The following is a 24789-nucleotide window of genomic DNA, read 5'->3' on the forward strand; positions in this document are numbered from 1 at the left end:
ATGGTCCTTGAGCCCGTGGATCTCACAGGACTGGATCCTTCCCATGATTGCCAAGCTTATTGTCTTCTTGAAGCAGACTAACTCAGAATTCAGGGGAAGACTTAAAAATTTGACCCAAGAACAGTCGTGACCTCATTTTAACAACAGCAACAACAACAAAAGATGTTGAATGAACAAGTTCTTCTTCAGTGATGAAATCAGGACTTCTTGTCCTGTGGAGAGAATCTCAAGTCTTTGAACACATATTCTTTCCTAGCCTTAGGTCAATGGAGAACCCAGGAGAACCCAAAATAGACCATGGTCTTGGCCTGGCACAAATGTTTCCATTTATTTTGAGGTTTCATCAGCAAATGTGCATCCAGAAAGAATGGGAATTAGACCTTGTTGACAGCAGACATTTTGCCAGTGTTTTCATAGCAAGGCAGCTGGGGTACTCATTCTGTCTAGGAACGTCCAGGTCAAATCACAATGGCAGTATGTGCTGGTAATACAATTCTCACAGCAACTGGCTGGCTGACTTTCCTAAGCCAGTGTATCTATGGGACACAGTCAGTGTAAACTCCGCAGAGTTATTTCATGGCAAAAAAATATGCTGAAATGCATTGTGCATTAGGGAGCAAGCTGTTGACTTTCTCAATCATAATGTCACTGAAGGTAGCTTTAGGTCAAGCAGCTTGTGTCACTCTGCCTGGGCCTGCTTGCCCTCATCACATATCCTGCCTGTGAGAGGACGCACTGCTTACAGATACAGACACATTGCTGTGAGCTCGGGATTCTAAGGGTTCTGAAGCTTCCAAGGTCACTCCTGCTTATAGGACCTGCAAGAGCAAAGCTTTGCCTCCCCTCCTCTGCTTAAGAGGTCGGTAGTGTGGAAAGTGGAAACACATGTTTCGGGGCCATGAGAATGGCTGGAATCTCGTGAGGTGGAAACAAGAGCAGTTCAGGATGGCCAGTGGCTGCAGGGGCTCAACAGGCTTCCTGTGTGGAGAGGTCTCCTTGCAAACACAGCTGCAGAGAGGAGGGCTGGCAGCTGGAGGCAGGATCTGGTGGGTAGAACAGTCTTGTTTTTATTATCATTCTCTTGTCTGCTGAGAAGATCATGAATATTTTAAACCAATTTCCCATTTAATATAACCCATCCCTACTAATACTTCTTCCCGGTTCCAGGCTGGGATGATTCTTCCCAGCACCCACATGGCGGCTCAGAACTCCTGTAACTCCAGTTCCTGGGGATCTGATGATGTCTTCTAACCTCTAAGGGGACTGCACACATGTGGTGCACATGCACACACACACACACACACACACACACACACACACACGCCCCTAGACCTGTCCCTCTGCCGATGTCACACAGTCTTTATTACTGTAATTAGATGTAATGTACAGACCCTTCCTGTGCCAGGCATCCGGTTTCCTCCCTCTTCACTCTGACTCAGCATCCAAGGAACCAGATACCTGTAAGAGTCATGAATTGTGTCACCCAGAGGTTTTGCAACAAGAGAATCTGGGCCTTGCGGGGCAAAGGGTGCTGTGTATTTCAAAGCTCAGCAAACGTTACTAACTTTCTAACCTGGTTTTTATGCTCTAGTCAGGCAGCAGCACCTGAAGGATGGGGAAAGTATCCATTAATCTGTGCAAGCATGCAAGACCAAAGGGAATCTCCTCAACTCACGCCTAGGACTTCCCCAGGTCACTAACTGGTCAAGGCCAAGGACTAGTGTATTGATAACTTTAACTAGTTCTACTAAAAGCAAAACCCTGAGTAATGAGAGGAGCCAAGGAGATTGTTGACTGGGATAGGTTTCCTTCCTAGAGTCCAGACAGAGGTTTGCACAACTTCAATTCTACACTTTCCCAAATTCTGGAAAGTAGTTAAAATAACCACCACATTGGCACAGCGACTGGCGCTGGCTGTGGCTGTGGCATCTCTATGTATGATGTCTGTAACCTGGAGTCTCTCTGTCTTTCTCTCTCTTTTTTTTTTTAAAGATTTATTTATTTATTATATATAAGTACACTGTCACTGTCTTCAGACACACCAGAAGAGGGCATCGGATCTCATTACAGATGGTTGTGAGCCACCATGTGGTTGCTGGGAATTGAACTCAGGACCTCTGGAAGAGCAGTCAGTGCTCTTAACCTCTGAGCCATCTCTCCAGCCCCCTCTGTCTTTCTCTTAACCCAGTGGAGGGCTGGCTGAGTGTGCCCAGCCCTGGGACTAGGGAAGTCTTTGAATCTGCTCGGATTTCCCCTTTTGTTGGTCCTACTTAAAATTAAATAATCACCAGCTTTCCACTGTATAGCAAATCCTTCTGGGCACGCCTGTTAGCATTGACATCAGCGCAGAAACTCCTGGGGCTCTATTTATCACTATGGACGCTGGCTGCCAAACTGCTAGTGAAATAGAGTTAATATTTTCCCAACTGTGTTGTAGGGGACATGGCTGAGGTATGTCTTGGGGATCTCATGGGATTTAAGTATCCTGACCTCACAGGACACCACATACACTCCTGTGTTCTCTTACCTTTGAGGCACTATGAATACTCTTTGGCAACCATGTAGTGCTTAGAGTAAAGTATGTGTGTATGTGTTTTAGTGAACGTGTGTGTGTGTGTGTGTGTGTGTGTGTGTGTGTGTGTATGTAGACGGTAAAACTTTACCCACTGAGATACCTTGCTGGTACCAAGTATCACTTTTATATAAGGTTGACAGACTAAAAAAAGAAAGTGAGAAACATGTTAAGTATTTTGTTTTGCTTTTGTCGAATTGTTGGAATTCCAAGGAAAACTGGAATTAATGTGAAACTGTGTGACCCTGGTCTTTAGAGAGCTACAGTTGCACAAATGTTTGTGGTGGGTTATTATTTTTCCCCCAAAGGAAAAACATTGACATGCTAATCTTCAGTGCCTGGGAATTAAGGCTTTGTGGGAACTGAGATGTGGTCATCACAGTGTGCTCTAATCCAGCACAACCACGTTTTTCTAGAAAGAGAAAACCGGGCCATGGAGAAACACAGATGGGGAGCATGCCAATTAGAAATTAGGCTGCCCCAAGCCCGGGAGTGCCGAGAAGCTGGGAAAAAGGCCAGGCCAGCTCTTTCCCCCTAGAGCCATGGACCCCAGGTCTCCAGACTGCAAGACATCATATTTCTGATTCTGATATTTGTTACTGTACTCCAGTGAACAAATGCAGCCCTTTTATCTTGCATTTAAGGGCAATCATTGTTGAAGTTCGCTTGAAGCTGATGAAACAGAAACTTCTTCAAAAAGCAATTGGCTCTTAGCACATTCTAATCCTGGAGAACTCAAAGATTCCAGTCCCGTGATGACCCCCCCCCCCCAACTAGAGGGAATGCAGCTTTGTAAATAGATCCCATGCTCACGGTGACACAGAGGCCCTGGTTTATATCCAGTGTCACGAATGCTAGGCTTGCATACATCCAAAGGAAGGGTGTGTGTACCACTGTTTCAACGTTGCTGGTTCTTGTGTGCCAGAAGAGGATAAATCAGGAGCCAGAGGACATTTCTCCCTGTTAAGCTGTCTCGGCAGACGCAGTGTGGAAGCCGAGAATGCTTATCTCTGAAGTCTCCCTAACTCTGCATCCACGGCCGGGGGGGTCCGTTTCTGGCACTCCTGATCCACCCAATAGTTGTAAATCACATCTAAGCAGTTCTATTAAGTTTAACGAGCTTTTCTTGTGATGTCCTTCCAAGAAAAGAAAAAAAAAAAAACCACCAAGATATACTTTAAAATATAGAGAAGCTTAAGGGGGAAAAAAAAGCTTCTTAGGACTATTAAAACTATTGTTCGCTGTGGTGGCCCCGTCTTTGTGAAGTTTCTGGGCTTGTGCAACACAAGAGACTTTCGAAAAGCTTTTCAGTGGGAAACTGTTTCAAAACTTAACAAAAAATAAATAAATAAATGCTGTAAGAACAACTTCAAAATTCTCACAAATCCTGCCCTCAAAGTTGCCCGTCAGCCGTTTTCCCGGTTTGGTTTAGTTTTGGGACCTTGCATTTACTGGCTGTGTGCTCCGCAGAAGCCCAGTAGAGAGTACACGGGTTGGGATGTGACTTCTGTCAGCCAGGGCAGAGCCAGGATAGGAATCCAGGTGGGAAGATCATTTTTACGCAGATCCAGGAACACAGTGGCCCCTGGTTCTTGAGAACGGCGGAACACAATCTTCCCGGAGGCCTCTCGGTCTCATTCCTCAAAACGCGCTATCAGCCCCGTCCTGCCTCATGGGAAATGCACAGCCTACCCAGGTCTCAATGAGCCCAAAAGGTGCCCAGATTTTTGCTCATCCTCCGGACATTCTTATTTCCTGGGATTGGGAAGATTCCATCTTCCTGGTGGACACACTTCACTTTCAGGGTTTCAGTGTTGCTCACTATCTCCCACTTAGTCCCCAGAGTGGCAGCAGCCACAGGAATGAACCTTGACACCCAATGTTAGTAGTCTAGATTAAACCCATACACAGAAAAAAGATGTCCGCGTTAGCCCTGTTTGCTGTGCCCAGCTGTCCTGTGGAAAGTGACACGGTGCGCTCACTGTCTCAGGGTAGGACACAGGGCACAAGGCTGCACTGTGCACCCAATGTCTGTACTCTGTAGTTACCAATGAATCGCCATCAACAGTGGGACCCTAAGACTTCTGTGCCTACGTCAGAAGGAGCAAGGCCATTCAGGGCCCTCGGTTTTCCTCATGTGAAGGCTGGACTGGATTTACTCGAACCACAGACTGCGTCACCCTCCTGGATTCCATCTCCGTGTGTTAAGTTACTTCGCACCCACCGGTCAGAAAACCCTGCACGGTGGAAGGGTAACGTTATGGAAGCCAGTGATCTTCACAAAGTCTCCGTGCAGAGGCTCACTGTCTGTCCTGTGGAAAGCCACGTGTTCGAAATCATCCCCAGGGTACCTCACAAACTGGCAGAGTTAAGGGAGAAGCAGCTGCAAGAAATGGACAGTGGCTCTCGGGATTCAAGTCCACAGGATGACCTGCCTGAGAACAGAAGCTTTTGGTCTCGGCACAGGAGGCTTCTCTGTAAACTCCGGTGGCCTGTGCTTCATCCCCCAGATATAGACCATTAACCCACGTTTTCAACCAATAAAGAAAAAAACTGTATTTCCATCCTGGCAGAAGAAGACTAAGTGATTACACTTTTTTTTTCTTTTTTTTCGGAGCTGGGGACCGAACCCAGGGCCTTGCACTTGCTAGGCAAGCGCTCTACCACTGAGCTAAATCCCCAAACCCGTGATTACACTTTTTAAAAAATCCCGTTATTAGGGATGAAAGCCAGGGTCTTATGGGCGCAAGACAGGTGTTCTATGGCGGAGCCGCACCCTGCTTGAACAGGTCAGTTGTGTCCCGAGATAAAGTTGCCCTTCTCAGGCTGACTGATCTTGCCTTAACTGTATTCACAAAAGCAAGCAAAGAGGAAACTTTAGGCGGCAGAGTCCCCCTAGCATCTTCCTATTGCCCTGCAGCCTCAACCCTGGCTAGCTTCTGGAGAGAAAAGGCCAGTTGAGCGGTGAGAGGCCTGGGCCACAACAAGTACAGTAGGGACTTTTATTTGACTCTAGGTGAAGGTAGCTAAGAGGCAAGGGCAAGCCAAGAATCACAGAATGAGCAATGAGCTAGGGGCGAGAAGAGGCGGTGGGTCTGGCGGCCACAGCGTTCTCTTGCTATGAGTCACTTAGGCACAAAGAACAATGCAATTTGCAGGTGGTTAGTAATAGCCCCAGGCTGTCTATTCTGCCAGTTTAGAGAGATACCAATCTTAATTATTATTGGTTAAGATGAAAAACAAGTGCCCGGGAGTTTGGAAAATCAAATGGACCCTTTCCTTGGCTTTCATCACACAAAGAGGAGTCTGTTCTACAAAACCCAGTTGGGCTTGGCCTGTTCAGGTACCACTGACTTGCAGTTCCTTCCCAGCAGGACAGCTCACTTGTGCTGTGGAAGGAAGCTGGGCGTTACAGGCGTTGGCAAACCCAGTTAACGATGGCTTTTTGTGTCATACATTTTTGATAAATGGCTATCTCATAAAGTGACTGTTCAGAAAACAATTGCATTTTCCAGTGGGAGGGAAGTAAAACTGATGTCCTTGGGATACATGTTACAAGTATAAGCCTTCGCAGTCCCTGGCATAAACACAGTGGAGTGTTAGAAAATCAGCAGGGACTCTGATGCATAGCGAGTATGGAAGGGTGCACAAGAGCGCAGGTCATGCACATGGAAACTTACTCAGGCACATTCGGAACTCTGACCCTAAGAGTCACGGCACACACATCCATAAGTGTGCTTACAGGGGACCCTGGCGGGGAGGCTTATGCCTTAGAAATGTTCCAGTGGGATAACTCTGGCTGGAGTTCTTGCTTTAACTGTATTCACAAAAGCAAGTCAAGCATAGGAGGTCCCTAGTTTGAGGCCCAGAACCATTTAAACATGTCTTTGTGGAATTTTTGATTTAACAGTTTTGGGGTTTCCTTAATCTTAATGAAAATTCTCTGATGGACCCCTCGTGGTCTGTATACACAGAGATCTGATGTACCCTTAGTGGTCTGTATACATGAGGATCTGTGTGCTCCTAGTGGGATTTATCTGTCTGTATACACTGAGATCTGATATCTTCTTAGCGGTCTGTATACATGAGGATCTGTGTGCTCCTAGTGGAATGTATGTGTATACACAGAGATCTGATGTACTTAGCGGTCTGTATACATGAAGATCTGTGTGTTCCCGGTGGGATGTATCTGTATATACATATTTAGCTGTGACATAGCTGGTGGCCTCTATTGGATCACTTTATTTTAGTTGTTGACTTTGCTCACCCTTTGCTTCATGTGAATTTTGCTGCTGAGCTGGGTTCAGTATAGACTCTGTTTCCTCTCATTTAGGTTCTCCTCTAAGTACTGATTTAATAGTACACATCGCTCGGGCTTGGTTCTAAGTTTGTTATTCTCAAATGGCTTGGCCCAGACATTCTCACGGTTCTCCTTCTTCTAAAAGTCTATCATGAACACGTTACACAGGAGGTCAAGTGACACTTATTTTTCCCTACATATGTGCACTCTTGCTTTTTAAGTTTCCCGTGCAGTTGGCCATTGTGCTTCCTATGAGCATTCAAATCAGTTTAATAATTAGAAATGATAGGTAATGAAACAGAACAGCTTTTTAAGTTTTAAATCATGTGGAAGAAACCAGTGACACTATCTAGACAGCAATAGAATGATATTTATACTTTAAGTCTAAAAATTAACTCTGCTACGTTTTGCCTAGTTTTAACAGATTTTAATCTGTTCTTTTTGACCCTGGGACAGAGTTCCTGGTTGGACATAAAGTTAGTCCCTGACTTATGACGGTTTAAACTACCATTTTCCAGCATTAAGGATGTGGTTCAGACTTTGAGGATTAAGACGTAGCACGATCATGATCCTTGCATGGACTCAGGCTCACTTCTCAGGACGAGCATCTGACTGCTCACAAGTGCCCATGAGTAGGGTTCCAGGGGATCTGACTGCAAATGTCCTCTTCTGGCCTCTGAAGGCATCTGCATACACATGGTACACATAAACTCATACAGGCATACACCACATACACCCCCCTCACACACATGATAGATAAATAGCTGATAGATGGATAAATAGTTGATAGATTGTGTGTGTGTGTGTGTGTGTGTGTGTGAGAGAGAGAGAGAGAGAGAGAGAGAGAGAGAGAGAGAGAGAGAGAGAATGTGTGTGTGTATGGAGAGGGAGAGAGGGAGAGAGAGGAGGGGGAGGGGAGGGAAAGGGAGAGGGGGAGAGGGGGAGAGGGGGGAGAGGGAGAGGGAGAGGGAGAGGGAGAGGGAGAGGGAGAAGGAGAGAGAGAGGGAGAGATATTAGATAGACCTTTTAAGAAATGGTGCAGGGGTTTTGGATTTAGCTCAGTGGTAGAGCACTTGCCTAGCAAGCGCAAGGCCCTGGGTTTGGTCCCCAGCTCCGAAAAAAAGAAAAAAAAAAAAAAAAAAAAAAAGAAATGATGGTGCATTCTGCAGAGGCTATACTCAGAGCTTCAGATTCTGATTAGGCCCAGTGGGACCTGGCCCCGTGCCATGCTGTGTTGCTAATTCTGCCACTCAGCAGTCCTGCTGGACCAAAATGCCTTGCTGTGTACTATATCTCAAGTCGCAGTGGTCTTGTTAGGTTGTCCCCTGTTGTCAGTGGGGAAACATCTGTACCGATCTAAACCTTCACCCTTTCTCTGACCCAAGTCCGGCTGTCTTTTTCAGATTTCTCTGTTCATTATGATTCCTAAAATAAGCTTTAACGATTTTTAAGTTACTTTTGTTGAGCCATTTGTCTCTCTTCTTGCGAATCCATGGCTCCTTTTCATCTCCTCACTGTGTGTAGAAATGCGTTTTCCCATAACTTTGGATATATAGTAACTCATTGCTCACTTTTGTCAACTTATTCTTTTTTAAAAAAATGTTTATCTTTGTGCTCTTTCTTCTTATCTTCGTATCCTACTTTCAGAGAAGGATTTTCTTCCCCGAATTATTTTCTGTGAGAGAACATCCTGCTGTGTTCGCCACCCTTCTGTTTTAGAGGTAAAGCCCCTTTGCCCGCCCCTTTGATTGGCACCTCCAGATATGCTGACCTGGAGGCCCATGCATGCTCTCGCACACGGCAGCACCTCCTGCGCTCTTGGCTCTAATCCCCAGCACATTCAGGAAGCCTCTTAGTTACCTTCTGTGCTAACACACACACCCTTCATCTCTAGGGAGATGCGCTTTCCGGTTTTACTTCCCAGTCTTTATTGATTACGCTTACAAACGGAAATGATGGGACAGACCTACACTGTCATTGGAAACTTCAAGTCTCGCAGTGCACTTTAAATAATTTAACCAGTTCTGGCTGGAGCACATCTTTCCACTAGTAATTATTCTTAGCGGGTTTTTATGCCAATCCACCTCATGATCTCAAACCAACTTCAGAACGTAAAAATAGCGGCGTGGAACATTAACGAAAATAATTTGTACGGTCTTACCCCAGCAGCTTGGTACTCCAAAATGCCAACTGAAGGACTGTCCCCAGTCCTTGACTCCACTGTCCTCCTCCATTGTTTTTCTAGGATAGAAAGTTCTAGGCTGTCAGACAAACCGTCGATCTTCATGAGAAGTTCATCCAATAGACTTGAAAATTCATCCAGGTAATAAATCTGAAGGGAAGACAGATTAGAAAAATGCAAACTGGAATGTCATAGTTTTCTTTTCCTCTCATTATCCGAACCATTAATGATGCTGACTTTGGAAAGTTTTCACTATGTCATAAGACATCCTGGACCCAGAAGTTACAAGACCTGGGTGCTGGGCCTGGGTTCTTTCTGTCTGTCTGGGTTCTTTTGTTGGTGGTGTGCATGCATTGCTTCATTCGTAAGTGTTACAGTTAGTGATGCTTTGACAAAGAACCATTGAATGAATCCCAAGGCAGTAATAGGCCCATGACGGGCAGCGAGCCCTATGCAAACACACAGTGCCATGACTACTTCTGACAGGCTTCAAGGCTGCACTGAGTGCTACGTAAACATCAGTCATGGATGACAGCTGAGAATTCACTGTGAAAATACCTAGGTCTGACTTGTTTGCATTAGTGTCCGGAGGGCCCGATTCAAAGCACTGAGGCCTCCATGATTTGGGAGGAAATCAGGAAGTGCCAAAAATCAAGTGACTAACCCAAGGGGGGAAAAAAAAGCCAGAGATGCTACCTTTTCAAGGTACAAGGTGAGTATAGGGATGTGGTGAGCAGAGGGTGAGCCTGCCAACCCTGTGACTTCTCTAGTATTCAAGGGAAGATTCTGTGAGGCTCGCCAGGGTTGAGAACTGATTTTGAGCCTTTGTAGTGACAGGTGAATCAGAATCCCCACGGTGCTCTCATAGCAGAAAGCAAGCCTGTATGGTAGAGACTTCAGCCTGAGTGTGCTGCCGCCCACTGCTCCAAGGTCCCACAGCTTACATGGTCCGTAGTCACCTCAGTCTCTCCTGAAGTTGTTGTTTCCAACCTCAGAAAGGTGAGGAGTCTATGCCACATAGAAACAGCAACATCTTTTAGTGTCACGAGAGATTTTCTGTGAAAAGACTTTCTGTCTTGGAAAAGAGTCAAGGAGGTGGCTCTCAGCTGGAGGAGAGAAGAAAATTAGACAAATTCTGTATTAGCAAGCTATGACATGACTTTGTTGACTTGATAAACTATGGAGTGGACATTATATCTGCTGCGGCTGCTGGTGCTGCTTAGCGACCTTTCAGCAATTGCCTGGTGAGACACTATCAGGAGAATGTCCCTCAGGTGGGACTACAGATTGAGCGCTGCAGTGCAAATCTGTCTTACTATGAAGCATGTTATTATTGTCTCTCTCTCTGTGTCGTTTCCTGTATGATATATGTTCTCGGCTTGTGTTGGGCCTGTGTCTAAGCGATGAGAAGGGGTTCGAGACCTGGCAGGCTACTGTATCTTCATGTGTGCTATAAGACGACCCTAACTGTGCCCTGGATATGGGCGCCTAGGTTATTTATTTCTTCACTACTGACTGAAACCTTTTAGTTCACATACGATTTACTTTAAAGTATAGCTCAAACAAGCAAAATTTTAGTCATTTAGAGTATGTCTACAGAACTTCATGGGGAGTTGTCCACTAAAATGAAGAAGCTATACTAATAGGCCCTAGGAGCCAAAGCTTGCAAACTCCCTGACCCAGAGCCTCCTTCCCCCTACTCCTTCTGGACATGTCAGTAGCCTTCCCCCAGACCTCCCTTCCCTTTCTCTTCTGGATTTCCCTCACTTGACTCTGCTATAGCCTGCAAGTGGGAGTGTCCTACAGTGCAGGGGACTTCTATTCAGAAACATGTCAAAAGCACCTCTTAAAATTGTGTCACCGACTCTCATAATCATAACTTTATTCTGGATCGTTGCTTGAATCTCTATGTGAGACATGAAGAGCTGGGAGCATGGGCACTTGGCAGATGGATACAGATATCTGTGGGTCTGAGGGTGATGGTGAGCTAGAGAACTAATGTTACAAACAAAACAAGCCAGGTGTAGGCCTTTAATCCTAGCACTTGGGAGGCAGAGCAGACAGATCTCTGAGAGTTCCAGACTAGCCTGGTCTACAGAGTTCCAGGACAGTCAGGGGTACATAGAGAAACCTTTTCTCGAAAAACCAAACCAAACTCAAACAAAACTGGGTGTGATGATGTAGGGTTGTAATTCCAGTGATTAGGAGCAGGAGACAGGTACGTTTCTAGGCTTTACTGGCTATTCAGCATAGCTTACTTGGTGAGTTCTAGACCAGTAAGAGGTCTTATGTTTGAAAAAGACAGTGAGAAATGATACTCAAGACTGTCTTCTGTCTTCTATACACACACACACACACACACACACACACACACACACATACACGCACACACACACACATACAGACAAATATTCTCTCTCTCTCTCTCTGTCTCTCTCTGTCTCTCTCTGTCTCTCTCTCTCTCTCTCTCTCTCCTAAAATATCTTTAGTATAGGATACTTCTTATCCTATACTAAAAATGGTTGGATGGAAAGACAGTTAAATGAGCCAGTGAATGTATTGATGGGTATACAGATAAATAATGAGTAGTCTAAGTAATGATAAATAGTTGCCTAGGAGTGTAGGTCATGAGGGCAAAGTAGTGAGCAGAGAATGTGAACCATTGGAAGGAGCTAAGAGTTCTGGCCCAAGTGTGTCAGGGTGTGAGCACATGCGGTCACTTCTAGTTTAACCTTTGCTCTTGAGAACATTGGCAAGGAACATTCTTAAGGAACAAAGAATTTGACGTCACCAAGAAAGTATGAACCCATTCCTTTAACTTGTGCCAGAAACCACCCTGGGAAGGTCAAGTTCGTGGTATACCCTCTTGGAAAGTGACTAGAATTAAAAGGGAGACAGAAAGGATTGTCTGGGACTCCATGAGGCCTTCTTAGAGTTTAAGAGGAGAACCTGCTGACTAGGAAAGAGCCTCATGGACACCATTTTATAAAAATGAGTAGAGTCCCCAGGGGAGGGATCCGGTAGAAGCAGCCTGAGTGAGCAGTTGGGAGTGAGAAGAGATTTGGGTCAGCCCGTGAGGGTGGGGAAGGCAGTGCAGCTGTGGTCTTGCTGGACTATTCTCAGTGAAGGGAGATGGTGTCTAGCCCCTGCTGAGGGCAGATCAGGTAGATCCTGGAAGGCTCTGTTCCCATGAGATCTGGCCAGGCCAGCCTGACCCTGTCTATCTGAACAGAGACCATTTTGTCCTCATAACATATGGAACCTTTACAAACTGTGACTTTAAAGTCCAGGATGCATCAACGCATCTACGTACCATTCTGAAACCCAGGGTAGCCAGCAACAGAAAGAGGGTCCCATAGTAACAATTCACAGCCCTGTGGTCAGACTCCAAATGATTGTGCTGTGAGTCTTTTTGACTTCTTCCCGGAAATTGAAGCAGTAGCCCAGGAAATGCCTCTGCAGAGGTGCCACGCGACAGTGTCGAGGTGTAGAGCAGAAACCAGCGCAAGTGGGAATGGGCAGCCAGCAATAGGGCCCCCACCAGCTGCAGGGAGAAAACCCCAGGACAATGGCCCATCATCTCTCTTTAGGGAAGAGGGTTATATGGGGACTTCTAAATGATTTTAAGTCATTAATTGCTTGGAGAAAGGGACTTTATATGTGGCCAAGCCTTCCTTGTTTGGGCTCTCATTCCAAAAAGGCTGGCCTCCATCAGGCCCAGCTCTCTTTCTGTGTTCCTACCTGTATCTTCACCTTGCAAGCCACCCAGTAGCTCTGAAAGGTGCCTGAGCTCCCTTCTCTGTTGTCAGAGCTCTTGCAGCCCCATGCCCTCATCCACTAAAGCTTAGGAGAATACCTGATGACCAGTCATAGTGTATATGCATGGGTCTGTGATGGGTGACTAACTATAATGAAGTTCACCTTTTGTGTCCGTCTTTGACATCAGTAACTTGACCCTTTCGTCTTTGGCCAGGATGATCTTGCCATGTAGACTTGACTTTTTCTATATAAGGCTACTACTAATATGATATTCTCCCACACATGTGTCTAGTCCCCATCAAGGGCTATGCAATGATAATAACTTAAGAAAAATCAGGAAGGGTTATTTAGAGGCAAACTGGTTTTCGTTAAGTTTGTGATCTTGTTAGAGACAGGAACTTGGGTCTTAGTTGTGGCGTCAGTGGCCCAGTCTGTTTGACACTTTCTGGTTTTAACCAGCCCTGGGTCTGACGCACATTCTCAGGTAAATAACACACCATCATCTTGCCAGGTACCACTGGGCTCCATTTGTTTCCAGGGCCTTGCATTTAGAATTCCTTGACTCTTGCCTGGCATTTGTTGGTTCTGAAGTGGTTTGGTACACATTTCCATGGGACTATGGAGGGAGAAAGCACCGTGTAGGCTGTGAGGGAACATGCCCACTGTCTAAATGTTCTGAGGTGCAAGCAGGAACATTGGGAATTCAAGGCTATCCTTGGCTAGTTAAAGACCAGGTTAGGCTATGTAAGACCTTGTGTTGAAAGGCAACAAAATGGGATGGCAACTTTGTCTGGTGGATAAAGCTATCTGCTGCCCCTAAAATGGGCACTGACAATGTCTTAAATGACAGTCTGGGCTGTTGACTCTGACCAGGTCAACAGAAGGCCTGCTGGTAGATAGTTCCTATAGCTAATGGGACATCTAGTTCTCTATTGACACACACCCGTAACAGATCAGAGTCCCCATGCTAGCTTCCCCCTCTTCTATTCCACACATCTCCTCACCCCCTCAACTCTGACTTCTACGTTGTTCTTGCTGACATGCTCCCTCCCACTGATCACCCTTAAAACTGTCAAGACTCTCCCTACCTTTTGCTATTCTCTTGGACCCCCAAGAGATAGCCTTGGCAGTTTTGAATTTCTCCCGAATAAATCCTTCTTCCCACCCACAGAGGGGTCTAGTTCAGTGGTTTTACTGTGCCCCTGCTTACGTTGCCAAGCCTGATGACCTCATTGTGAGCCCCAGAACCCATATTATGGGAGAACAGAATGAGGTGTCATCTGACCTCTATGCACATGCCCTCCCAAGTAAGTAAGTAAGTAAATAAATTTAAATTAAATAAACAGTAGCATTTTTAAATGTAAAAAGCAAAGCAGGCAAGCAAACAACAAAATACAATCTGTCAACCTACATCTCAGCCAATCAAGATGAGGGTCTGACTAGACCCTCCAGGTTCCCACAACACATACATTCCTGATAGTGCAAATGCTGCTACTTAAGTTAGGCATCGTTCATTATATCTTGGGCTTTCCTTAGCATACGGGCACTTTGATATAATGCTAAATGGTGCTAATTAACAGTTTATTATTAGATAAAGCCCACATAGATCTATATAATTTTTAAGGCAGGCCACCTTCCTAGACACACATAAGCCATTAGTTTCCTGGCAGGTTTATTCGCTGGCCTCTGTTGACATCTGTGAGTTGAGTAGGAGTGACCTGGGTTGACATGTAGCTAAGACACTCTTTCTGCTCTCATTCACTGACCTGCTCCTCTAAGCACAGGCCCAGGTATATATTCTGTGGAGCAGGAGATTTGTCCTTGAGCCCCTGTGTGAGCCCTGGGTTCTGAGAACATGAGCCTTCTCACAGTAGCCAACTGACCAAATGCTTCTCTCAGATCTGATGCCAATGCTGTCTGCTGTAGAGGTGAGATCCTGTGCGGCCCTAGGCCTATGGGACTAGAGACAACTCTTTTCTGAATGGGACCTGCTCAGAAGGACCAGCAGCCAAGTACCTCATCAGGGCCCTCAGTCATACTCTGTGCCTGATTTGGGCCTTCACTCTCCAATCAAAACTTTTGGTCCTTCACTGGATGGAGATTTGCCCTGCATGGTGCACAGAGATCAGGCATTCCCAAGAATGCGTGCAAACAGGCAAACCCAAACTCCTGGGTATATGCAGCGTCATGCACCCATGATGCACCCTTAGTCCTGAATGGGTTTTCCTTCTGTGTTCTATGGATGTTGCATGTTTCCTCAAGTGAGGTAAATAATGCAAAATGTGTTCTATCGTGTGAGTCTGTGTGAGGAACTTGGATGATACATGGATATAGAAGCAGCATGTGGCTATCAAAACATCTGAAAATTACAGTCCCAAGGCAAGTCTCATCTCTCACAGCTCCTTGCTCCATCTTCTGACAAAACCACCATTTCTGACATAGCCCGTTGTGATCATGGAGCATGTTCACATACAAAAGGCCCTCCGCACCATCCCTGACACTAACAGAGAGATCTGTGTGTGATAATGACCACAGGCAATAGCTATAATATGCTGTGGGAAATCCTAACACGAAGCCAGTGCTTAATAAACCATAGCTACTGCTGTCACAGATGTGATTTATTATACTGTTATGCCTTATCTAAACCCCACCATAATGAATTTGGTGACTGGAATTCTCAATGGTGTGTGACCCGCATGAGGAGTTTGCCATTCTCTAGCTGATTAGAGTGAGCCAATGTGTTGGTTGACTAGAAAAATCATTGGAGAAGGGGAGAAGGTTCTTACCGTTGGCATCAAGACTCTGAAGAGAAGGGAACAGGTCACTGCAGAGAAGGGTGCCATGGTGCTTAGAGAACTGAAGAGATGAACACATTTTAACATCCAGAGGAACAGGAGGATTCCCTGGAGGCATCGTGCTCGCTGAGGGAAGAACACAGAAGTGAGGTGAAGACACAGGCACATACCTGTGAGCTGTGCTGAAACGCTAGTTCATTTAAGGAGTTGTTTAGGTCTCCTAGGGACACCAGGTCTCCCAGGGACACCACATGACAGTGTCTGCAGGGGAGAACGAGTCAGAAACAGGTTTCAGGACACATAAGATGTCTTCAGGAGGGCAGGCTGGTAGAGACAGGCAGAGCAAGTGTAGCCGTTTCCCCTCTGAGGCCCAGTCCACTCTGCTGTAAGGACAGGGCCATGGCAGCAGTGACAGGGTGTGCCTTCCTCTTTCTGTCACTCATTACCAATATTTGCCTTGAAGATGTGTGATAACTAGAAGGGTCCTACATTATAGCTTTGGAATCTATGGCTCAGATAAACAAAGTGATGGGACGGAAGATGCATATCAGGATGACCCAGGGGCACACTCAAGAGCTGGGTCCCTCAAAACTATGCACCTGTCTACTGCTGGGAGAAATGCTTTCTGTCCATGGCCTGATCCTATCTCCCCAGCAGAAAGAAAGAAATGAATGCCAAGTGCTAGAGCAAGCTAGACAGTGACCAGGTGAGTGAAGGACTAAGGTTTCAGTGTGTTTGTAAGAACTGAGGCCCAGGGAAGTTGTGAGAGGCTGGCGCACCTGTTGTCCCTTTGAATCAGTAAGATACAGGTGAGTTTGGGGGAGGGGAAACCAGGCATGATTGACACCATTGCCAGTCCTCAAGAGGAGATACAATGTGAGAATAGGCCGAACTCCATTTTCTGGTAGATGCGATTTAACAAGTGAAAATAAGCAAGGAGATTTATTTTGCATTTTATTTAGACCAACATATATAAAGTAATATGTGCATTCAGTGCAAGTAGAGGTGTTTGCATGTTGAGTTTATTACATTCAACAAGTATTTTATATTTATAGCATGTCTCAATTTGAGCTCACCATACTTCTTTCTCTACACTCTCAGGAAGTCAGTGGCCATGACACTGAAAAACTGTGACTTCCTTAGGGACTCCTTTCTTGTCTATATCTGATTGGTAGGATACCAGAGAGTCTTCTTAACTGTTTTCATTATCATATTTATTTATAGGATATATAGCACATGCCTAGAGGGACATACATATATAGTCTTCCTCTCTTATCCTAGAAAACACCTTAAGTTTTGGAACACATATTTAAAACTTGAGAATGCTTGACCCACTTGTACAGTTAAATAAGAGCTGGGGCTGAGGCCTCAGGTTGCACTACAAGCTCATCTGGTCTCAGATAGTGACAGGATGCTCTAAAGGCCTCTCATACACCACAGCCAACTATTCAGGTACCTGGCTACAAGACCAGAGGCCATTACCAGTCCTGCTTCTGAGTGGACTGTGATGCTCGCCCTCTTGAAGCATGGGTGGGACCATTTGTGGTGTACATGGGACACTGTTACCTGTTTTACTAGATAGTATGTGCTTGATGGAAAGATGTTTCTGTGAAATATGCTTGGCAAACCTGTAGTCCCTTCAAGACAGTAAGACCCAGCTATGACAATTGATATTGTAGCCAGCATTGGCGAGGTGAAATACAATGTGAGCTCTGGGCAGAACTGTAAATTTCATGGTAGCTGCAATTTAGTTGGTGAAAATAAGCAGGCGAATTTACTTTGTGTTTTATTTAGAGGAATATATGTAAAATAATATGTATATTCAGCATAAAATGGACATTTGTATATCAAACTTGATAACTCCATTAGAGTTTGTCAAACTAAGCCTCATGGAGTTAGAAGTACCCAGCTTTGATCAGTTTGAGCTGTACCCCAGGCACGTGTGTGAAAATAAAAATTAGTTTTCTAATACCAGGACAAATGATGCAGGGCTAGAGAGCTGAGGCGAGTGTTGGTCAGGATGAAGGTTTACCAGGACAACTCTTACTCAAGAGCTAAGTGAAGGCCCAGAAATTGGTACCCGGCTGTAATAGAATCCAGAGGGAAGAGAAAGTCATTCCAGGCAAGTTTCTGACAGCAGCAAACATGATCAGAAAGATAGCACGCTGTGAGGAAAGAAGGCTATGAAAGGTGAACCCATTTCAGAGACCCAGTGCTCACTGAGAGTGTGCTGACAGATTCCCAGTTCTCCTCGCTACATGCCTAAAAGAGCTGCTCTGCCCACTTCAGTGAGAAGAGCATCCTACAGAGTGTTTTCAGGAAAGCCTGCCCAGTGGGCTTCCAACACAGGTGAGGAAACTCTAGGCTATGATGGCATTAGAATCCAGGTGATGCACAGCTGTGGTCACAGGGTAGCGTAGACAGTGAGTGAGCTGAAACCCCCTGGCAGAAAAGAAATGCAGATGAGCATAGACACACAGGAAAGGTAGACCAGAATGCCTACCAGTGATGAGACAGTGAGGCCTCATGCTGGTGCTGGGAAACAGTAGGGAACAAGCTGGTAAACTTCCTTCCTAGTGCTTCTGGCCTTTTGGTGTATGAGAGAGAACCAAGTAATATTGTAGCACACACATCTCAGTAGATGCAAAGTCTTTATGAGAAGATCCTAGAGTGGCTAATAACAAAACAAGACAAAGAGAAGCCGTTTGGAACAGCCTGAGCTGTTCCTGTCTGTCTTAAAACAGGGAGCCTTCAAACACCAAAGCCTATGGATTCCCCCAGCCTATGAAACCCCAGGAAGCTGCTCTCAGGGTTCTCCCAACTATGAATAATGTCTTGTTTGGTGGAGCATTGCTAAGCCTTGGAAGATGGGCTCACTATGACTTCTAGCCTTCCATTGCCCCAGTTTCTTGCCTGTGTAGGTAAAAAAGATGAGTGTCTTGTTTTTTGTGAGTGGCGCACAAGTTGTAGAAATATAATCCAAGATATAGAAGTGTCTGGAATTTTCCTGCTCCTGGTGCTTAACACAAGGATGGCCTTTGCTGTCCTCTGTGCAGCAAGTCCCTGGCTTGCTCCAACAATGTGCACAATAAATGTGTTTCACAGTACTATAGGGGCAATGAGCAGGCTCAGTAAGGGAGTGCCAACTTCTCATGATGTGAAGATGGTGTCTACCTGGTTTGTGCCTAGCCTCGGGACTCATGGGTGCCTATGGAGCTCAACACCCATGAGTAGAAAGTGTAACCTCAGGGCTTCCCTTATGCAAGGGCTCCATTTCTGTGCTGGGGTAGGAGGGACAGGCCTGACTCATAAAGTCACAGTTCTAGTGACAATGGGAACATGATGTCTATTCTTGTCCTTCAGGAAGAAGTCTAGATTGTCCTCTGCTTGGGATGCTCAAAGCACATCTTCCCCCGAGACTGAAGAGTCTCCCATGCTTCCATAGCTGGGCCACTCTGGCTATTGGAAGGTCCTTCCACTCTCTGGGCCTTCGGTTTCCCCAGCTGTAGTGGTTATGTCAGGAATACTTTTGTGTTTCTGCTCCAAGGTTTACCCAGAGTTTGGATGGTGAGAAGGCAGGGGAGAAGACGGGTAGGAGTTGACATAACCCCTGAGGAGACAGGAACAACAGCGGTATACCACTTATCCAGGAAGGGAAGGCTAGAGATGTGGTAGAGGAAGACCACCAGCCATGCGCTCTCTAAGACTCCCCACACAACAGAAAGGAGAGCTGTGCCTAGGGTGCACCACACGAGGAGGCAGAGGGAAGTTAAAGAGAGGAGGTGGAGCTGGGAACACTGTAGTTAGAGGGGAACAAGTTCCCCTTTCTTTATGGGTTGTTCAAGAAGCAGCTTGCCTGGGGTGTAAGGGTACATGAGTTCTGCTCCATTCAGCAGGCATAGATGCCCAATAGGTGGGCGTGTATGAAGTTCTCCAAATCTTACTACTCCCAGTGCCACCGTCTGTGAGCTTATGGCAATATCATTCAACAGAACAAATTCATCACCCCGAACCCTCTTGTCCTTGTGTGACAGATGTCATAGAGCAACATCAATCATAGCCTCTTTCTGGGTAGCCCTGAGTCCCCATCGTACCTGATTCCATGACACCATCAGGCTGATGTCCACAAACCTCTGGTAAAGTCCTTTGTGGAACTGGTCAGTGATGTTCTCAGCAAGAGTAGTGAGGTGACCGGAGGCTGCACAGTAGGCCAGTGCTACACCAACCATAGAGAGCTGTAGGATGAGAAGAAAGGTCCCTCCATTGGCTGAGGGAAAACTCGGCATCCCTCTGGTGACAAGTTGCCTGTCAAACATTAAGTCTGTGGTTGAGGAGATGACTCATCTGGTAAAGGGTAATCACAAGGCTGAATTCAATCTCCAGAACTGTGTAAAATTGTGGTCATGGTAGCACATGCCTGTAATCCCCATGTGGAGGAGATAGAGACAGCTTGATTCCTGGGCTCACCAGTCAGCAAGCCTTTTCTAATTAGTGATTTCCAGGCCAGGGAGAGAAGCTATCTTAAAAAGAAAGATGAATGTTCTCTGAGAAATAACATCCAGGGTTGTCTCCTGGCCTCCGTGTATTTTTTTTTTTGCACCAAAACACATATGAATATAAACACACACACACACACACACACACACACACACACACACACACACACACACACACCACTGCCACCACCACCATCAGATGTCAAGAAAATCTGATTTCAAATGCTCTTCTGCCTCTGAACTATAGATGGGGAACGGCAGTGACATTGGAAGGCATTTGTATTTATAAGACTTCCTGATAAAAGTACTTCTCCTTTCAGATAAAAATACTTTAGCGTCATTGTTCTCTATAAAGAAAACTACTTGAGAGAGATTACCTCCAGCCATTGTCTTGGTTTTCTCCAGTAGCTGAGAATACCCTTGGTTGCCATCTCCCAGAGCTGGAAGCAGAGGTGGATCATGTTGAGTACCAGGAACAGCAGCTGAGAGGGGACAGAAATAAGTGAGACAACAGAAGGATCAGCTGGGTCATTTGTTCAAGGTCTAAACTTCTGGCTGGTGTCTGTGCCCAGCCAGTAGACATGGCACAAGCCTCTTTCTGTCTTGGTAGCATTTGATGTCAAACTAGCCCTGCGGTAGGCATCTGAGAAGTTTGGTCTCACTTCACACTAAGCTCTCTCAGAGACCCAATTCCATGTGAAGCCTCAAGACCTGGTATTGACCCTGCAGGGCTAGGAATAAGACATTTGGGCATCCACTGCCACTACCAGCTCACCATGCCTGCCTGTGCATTCTCTGTGTCTTTGGGAGCTGTGTGCATTAGGCCTTGTAGGTCCACTCTTAATAAACTTCAAACATAACCAGAACCAAGTCAGCTCTGAGCACTAAGGGAGCGTGTAGAACAGTGGTTTTGTGCCACGTCAATCCAGGGACTACCTCTGTGTCACAGTGGGGACCACAGTGACACTGGAAGTAGAGAGTATTTATAAGACTTCCTGATAAAAGTCTTTTCCTTTCAGATAGAAATACTTCAGTGTTATTGTTCTCCATAAAGAAGACTACGTCAGAGAAGTTATCTCCAGCCAATGTTTCTGTTTTCTCCACAGTGTAGAGCCACGGAAAAGGGCAGGGGAACTGACCTGGTCTTCTAAACTCTTGACATTTTGTTCAACCTGACTTCATGTTTTTTGTATGTCTCCTGATATTTTAAGATAGTGCGCTAGAATACTATGTAACTCGTTTTCTGACTGTTATTTATTTATTTACTCGTTTAATTGCCTTTAAGTGCCTCTCCTATTCAAGACCCTCCCCAGTAGTCCACACCCTCTCCTTCATACTCCACTCCAGTCCCAGCCTTGGCTATCTCTAACAGTCCCTGGACTCCCTTCCCTTCCTGAAGCCAAGCAGATTTGACTTGTCCAACCAGCAGGGCATGTTTCCTTCCGAAAGGACCATGAAATGAGAAGACGCAAAGCCAGTGGCATGAAGTGGCGGTTGGCTGCTGAGGCTTTTGACGGTTCAGTGAAGCAACGTGAACTGCTGACACCTAGTACTGTGGACTATGGGGGCCGATATCCTCAAACTAATATTTTGGTATCCCAAACACCATGGCGTCTGTATCTGTAGGCAGGGCTTGACGAGAGTAGTTCGGGCTAAATGCAGGCCTGGGGATGCTGCTGCTTATATAATATTGAGGTTTATGTTCATACGGAAGCCCAAAGTGCTCATACTGCCTTTTTGTTCACAGGCCCAGAAAAGGAGCCAGGCTGTGTGACACAGTGAAACAGTGACAGAGAGAAGGTGGCTCTCTACCATCCAGGGAGGGAGTTTTCACTACAGCCCAGCTCTCCTGGCACCTTGGTCTTAGGCTTGTAGCTACTGGGTCTTTGGAAAGAGATGCCTGTTATTTAAACCACCCAGCCATCGAGCACTATGTGATCCCATTTGCCTGAGGGGTATGTGGCTGTCCCCTGGTGGCTGTCTGAAATTTCAATAGTACCAAACCCTATTAATACTGTAACTTTCTTATAAATATACAGAAAGCTGTGATAAAGTTTAATTTCTACATCTGGCATAGGAACCAATTAACAGCAGTAATCAATAATAAAATAGAACAGTTATAACAACACACTGTAATTACACCATAATACACTATAAGGTTGTTTAACATGTAGGCATTATTTACTTCGGGAACATTCTGCTCCATATTTTCAGATCATGGTTGACTATAGAAAGTTACATGTTGGACAATGAGGGGTGACAATATTTTGCTATGGTGTCTGAGGCTAAGACTCCACAATGAATTTAGTACATTGTGGTGGTTGAGTATTTGAGCTCATTTTATATGTGATGGTTGTTGGTTTCCCCATTGGAGATCGTCCTCGTCTCCAGCTCCAACATTGCTCTCTATGGTTCATACCACATAAGAGGGTGTATGAGTTGTGGGGGTGGGTGAGTGGGAGGCCTAGTCTCACACTGGGGAGGTATTTAGCCCAAGTGAAGCCCATGTTCTCTGTGTCCATCCGTTCGCAGTTCCAGGGCAGGTGAACTCACCTCAGAAAGCATGAGGAGGCACTGTAGGGCTGAGTCACGGTAGAAGATGCTGAAGGACTCTATCAGTGATGAGGAGACAAGACCTCGTGTGGAGAGAAATTCTGCACCCAGGGTCACACTCGTGAAGAGTCGTGTTGGAGGGTTGTAGAGAGTGAAATGCACAGACACGGCCCTCGTGCTGTGGTCAATCCACCTGCTGGCTCTGAGGGCAGTCAGAGCTGCATGGGCTTCATGCCTGGAAAGCAGCCCAGGTTCAGAGGGAGGGCAGGGGTGAAGGCTTGGGAGCTTCAGGGAAAACACCATCTGTGGCACCACATCCAAAACACCTATGCAAGCCTTCATGAGGATAGATGACCCCTAGCCTTCTGATTACTGCACAGGTAGTCCTCCTTTGTGTCAGGAACCCCCATCAGGAGCCCATTGCCCCTCTTTCCCTCCTCTTCCTTTTCCTGCAGCAGCAACGATATGATTCCAGCCAACAGATGGCTTCTACCTCTTGCCTATGCCTTGTGAGGAAGAGATACCCAGCATCCCTCCCTAAAAGCTCACAGTGGACTTTTCACAGTGGACTGTAAGGATAGAAAGAAACCACATTTTACTAATTCATATGTAGTAGCAAATCATACTATTACATAATTTTTTAAGTTCTCTGGGCACACTACTATAACTCTCAGATTGATTCCTATGCAAAGCCCCATTCTATAGGAAGGCTGTACCATGAATGGGGCCCTAGGCATGCTATGGAACTGCCAGGGTACCTGACTACAGGCTGGGCTACAGAAACCATGGTATATACATGCTGTATCTATACACACTAGGAAGTCCACTCCTCTTTTGCTCATTGCAGCTCCAGGCAGCTTCTGTGTTCCTCTAGGAGTTAGGGGAGGAACAGTCAGGGCCATGTGAGCACCCTGCTTGGCACACAGTAAGCAAAGGAGAAAGATTCACCTGACTCCACGACTGCAGGCACTGGCAGTCACTTTTAAAGAATGTTCCATTCTGTTCTCTATGCACGTGCATCTGAACACTGAGCCTGAGTTCCCCCACACCATTGCTCTGAACCAGGAGTGCTGCTCAGTCCTTAGCAATGCTAGCCCTTTTTGACTTGCCTGTAAGCTGAGCCTGCACACGACATGCCTCACCCAGCAGCATGGGGCCTGGGAGCCACACTTACTGATGCGCACTGACCTTGTTCTTCCTAGACTATGCGTGTAGCTCTCTTTCTTCACACCACAGGTCTTAGGATCATCAGGGGTCACATTTCGGTTCTCAAGGTCAAGGGCGTGACTATGCATAGGGAGTACATCTTCCACGAGCTCTGAGAATGGCTTGGGAGCCTGGAGCGGGGACCATCAATCAAGTATGGGGTAATCAATCCCTATCCCCAAGTCCATTTGTATTGTGGGGCTCCCAAGCTCTGTCCATACATAGGACAGTCCAATGATGTGATCAGGGACCCGGCTACTCTCAAGAACCACTCTCCAGTCTACTTCATGACTTCTGGGTTCTATCTCAAACCAGAAGGCTCCAGACTATGTCTGCTGAAGGCTATAGCTGAGAAGTTGGACAATCTGCAGAATATTGCACTGAGGAGTAATGCTATCTTGGGGCATCCTTCCCCCATCAGAAAACAATACAAGAATATCCTAGTTTCATATTTCTAGATGAAAGAGCTTTCTCTTGTTTAGAATATCAATTCTAGAAGTGAAGAGAATGGTCCTGGGGCAGAATGCAGAGGGCGAAGCTTGGACAGGGCAAAGGGAAGGTAGATCCTGGCACCTGGCAACCTCGCACCACCTCCCAGCTGTCCGAGAGCTTAACTGATCTGCCGGGCCCTGCCCCTGAGTCTCCCAGTGTGCTTACCACACATGCAGTGCCAGCAGAAACCTTCAACTGCTTGATCACCGAGGGGCCTATTAGGTGGCACTGCCCTCCAAGAGCTCCAGGCTGAAAGACGAAGAGAGTCAGTAGGTAAGAGCTGTGAGTTTCAATTGCCACCCGCAAAGCATCACTGACAAGGCTGGGGATGCAGAGGTCACACTGTATCTATGGGGTCAGAGGTTCATTCCCCTGACAACCCAGCGGATGCAACCAGCACTGCCCTCCCCAGCCTCCTTTTGGGAGAAGGAAAG

General features: G+C 46.2%; 1 protein-coding gene across 1 annotated transcript in view; it reads right to left on the minus strand.

Moving 5' to 3' along the window:
- Positions 1–305: 305 nt before the first annotated feature.
- Pkd1l1 (polycystin 1 like 1, transient receptor potential channel interacting) overlaps positions 306–24789 on the minus strand; it is a 129588-nt gene continuing 105104 nt past the window's right edge. Inside the window, exons 43-53 of the mRNA XM_087584613.1 lie at positions 24521–24604; positions 23846–23994; positions 22658–22892; positions 20482–20586; positions 19703–19843; positions 15639–15734; positions 12368–12634; positions 9999–10160; positions 9034–9204; positions 1392–1458; positions 306–1043 (exon numbers count right to left, since the gene is read on the minus strand). Coding sequence (XP_087440739.1) covers positions 1426–1458; positions 9034–9204; positions 9999–10160; positions 12368–12634; positions 15639–15734; positions 19703–19843; positions 20482–20586; positions 22658–22892; positions 23846–23994; positions 24521–24604 — 1443 coding nt within the window. The 3' untranslated portion in view covers positions 306–1043; positions 1392–1425. The remainder of the gene's footprint in view (positions 1044–1391; positions 1459–9033; positions 9205–9998; positions 10161–12367; positions 12635–15638; positions 15735–19702; positions 19844–20481; positions 20587–22657; positions 22893–23845; positions 23995–24520; positions 24605–24789) is intronic.

Source organism: Rattus norvegicus, chromosome 14 (genome assembly GCF_021556685.1).
Source record: "Rattus norvegicus strain SHRSP/BbbUtx chromosome 14, alternate assembly SHRSP_T2T, whole genome shotgun sequence".
NCBI classification, from domain to species: Eukaryota; Metazoa; Chordata; class Mammalia; order Rodentia; family Muridae; genus Rattus; species Rattus norvegicus.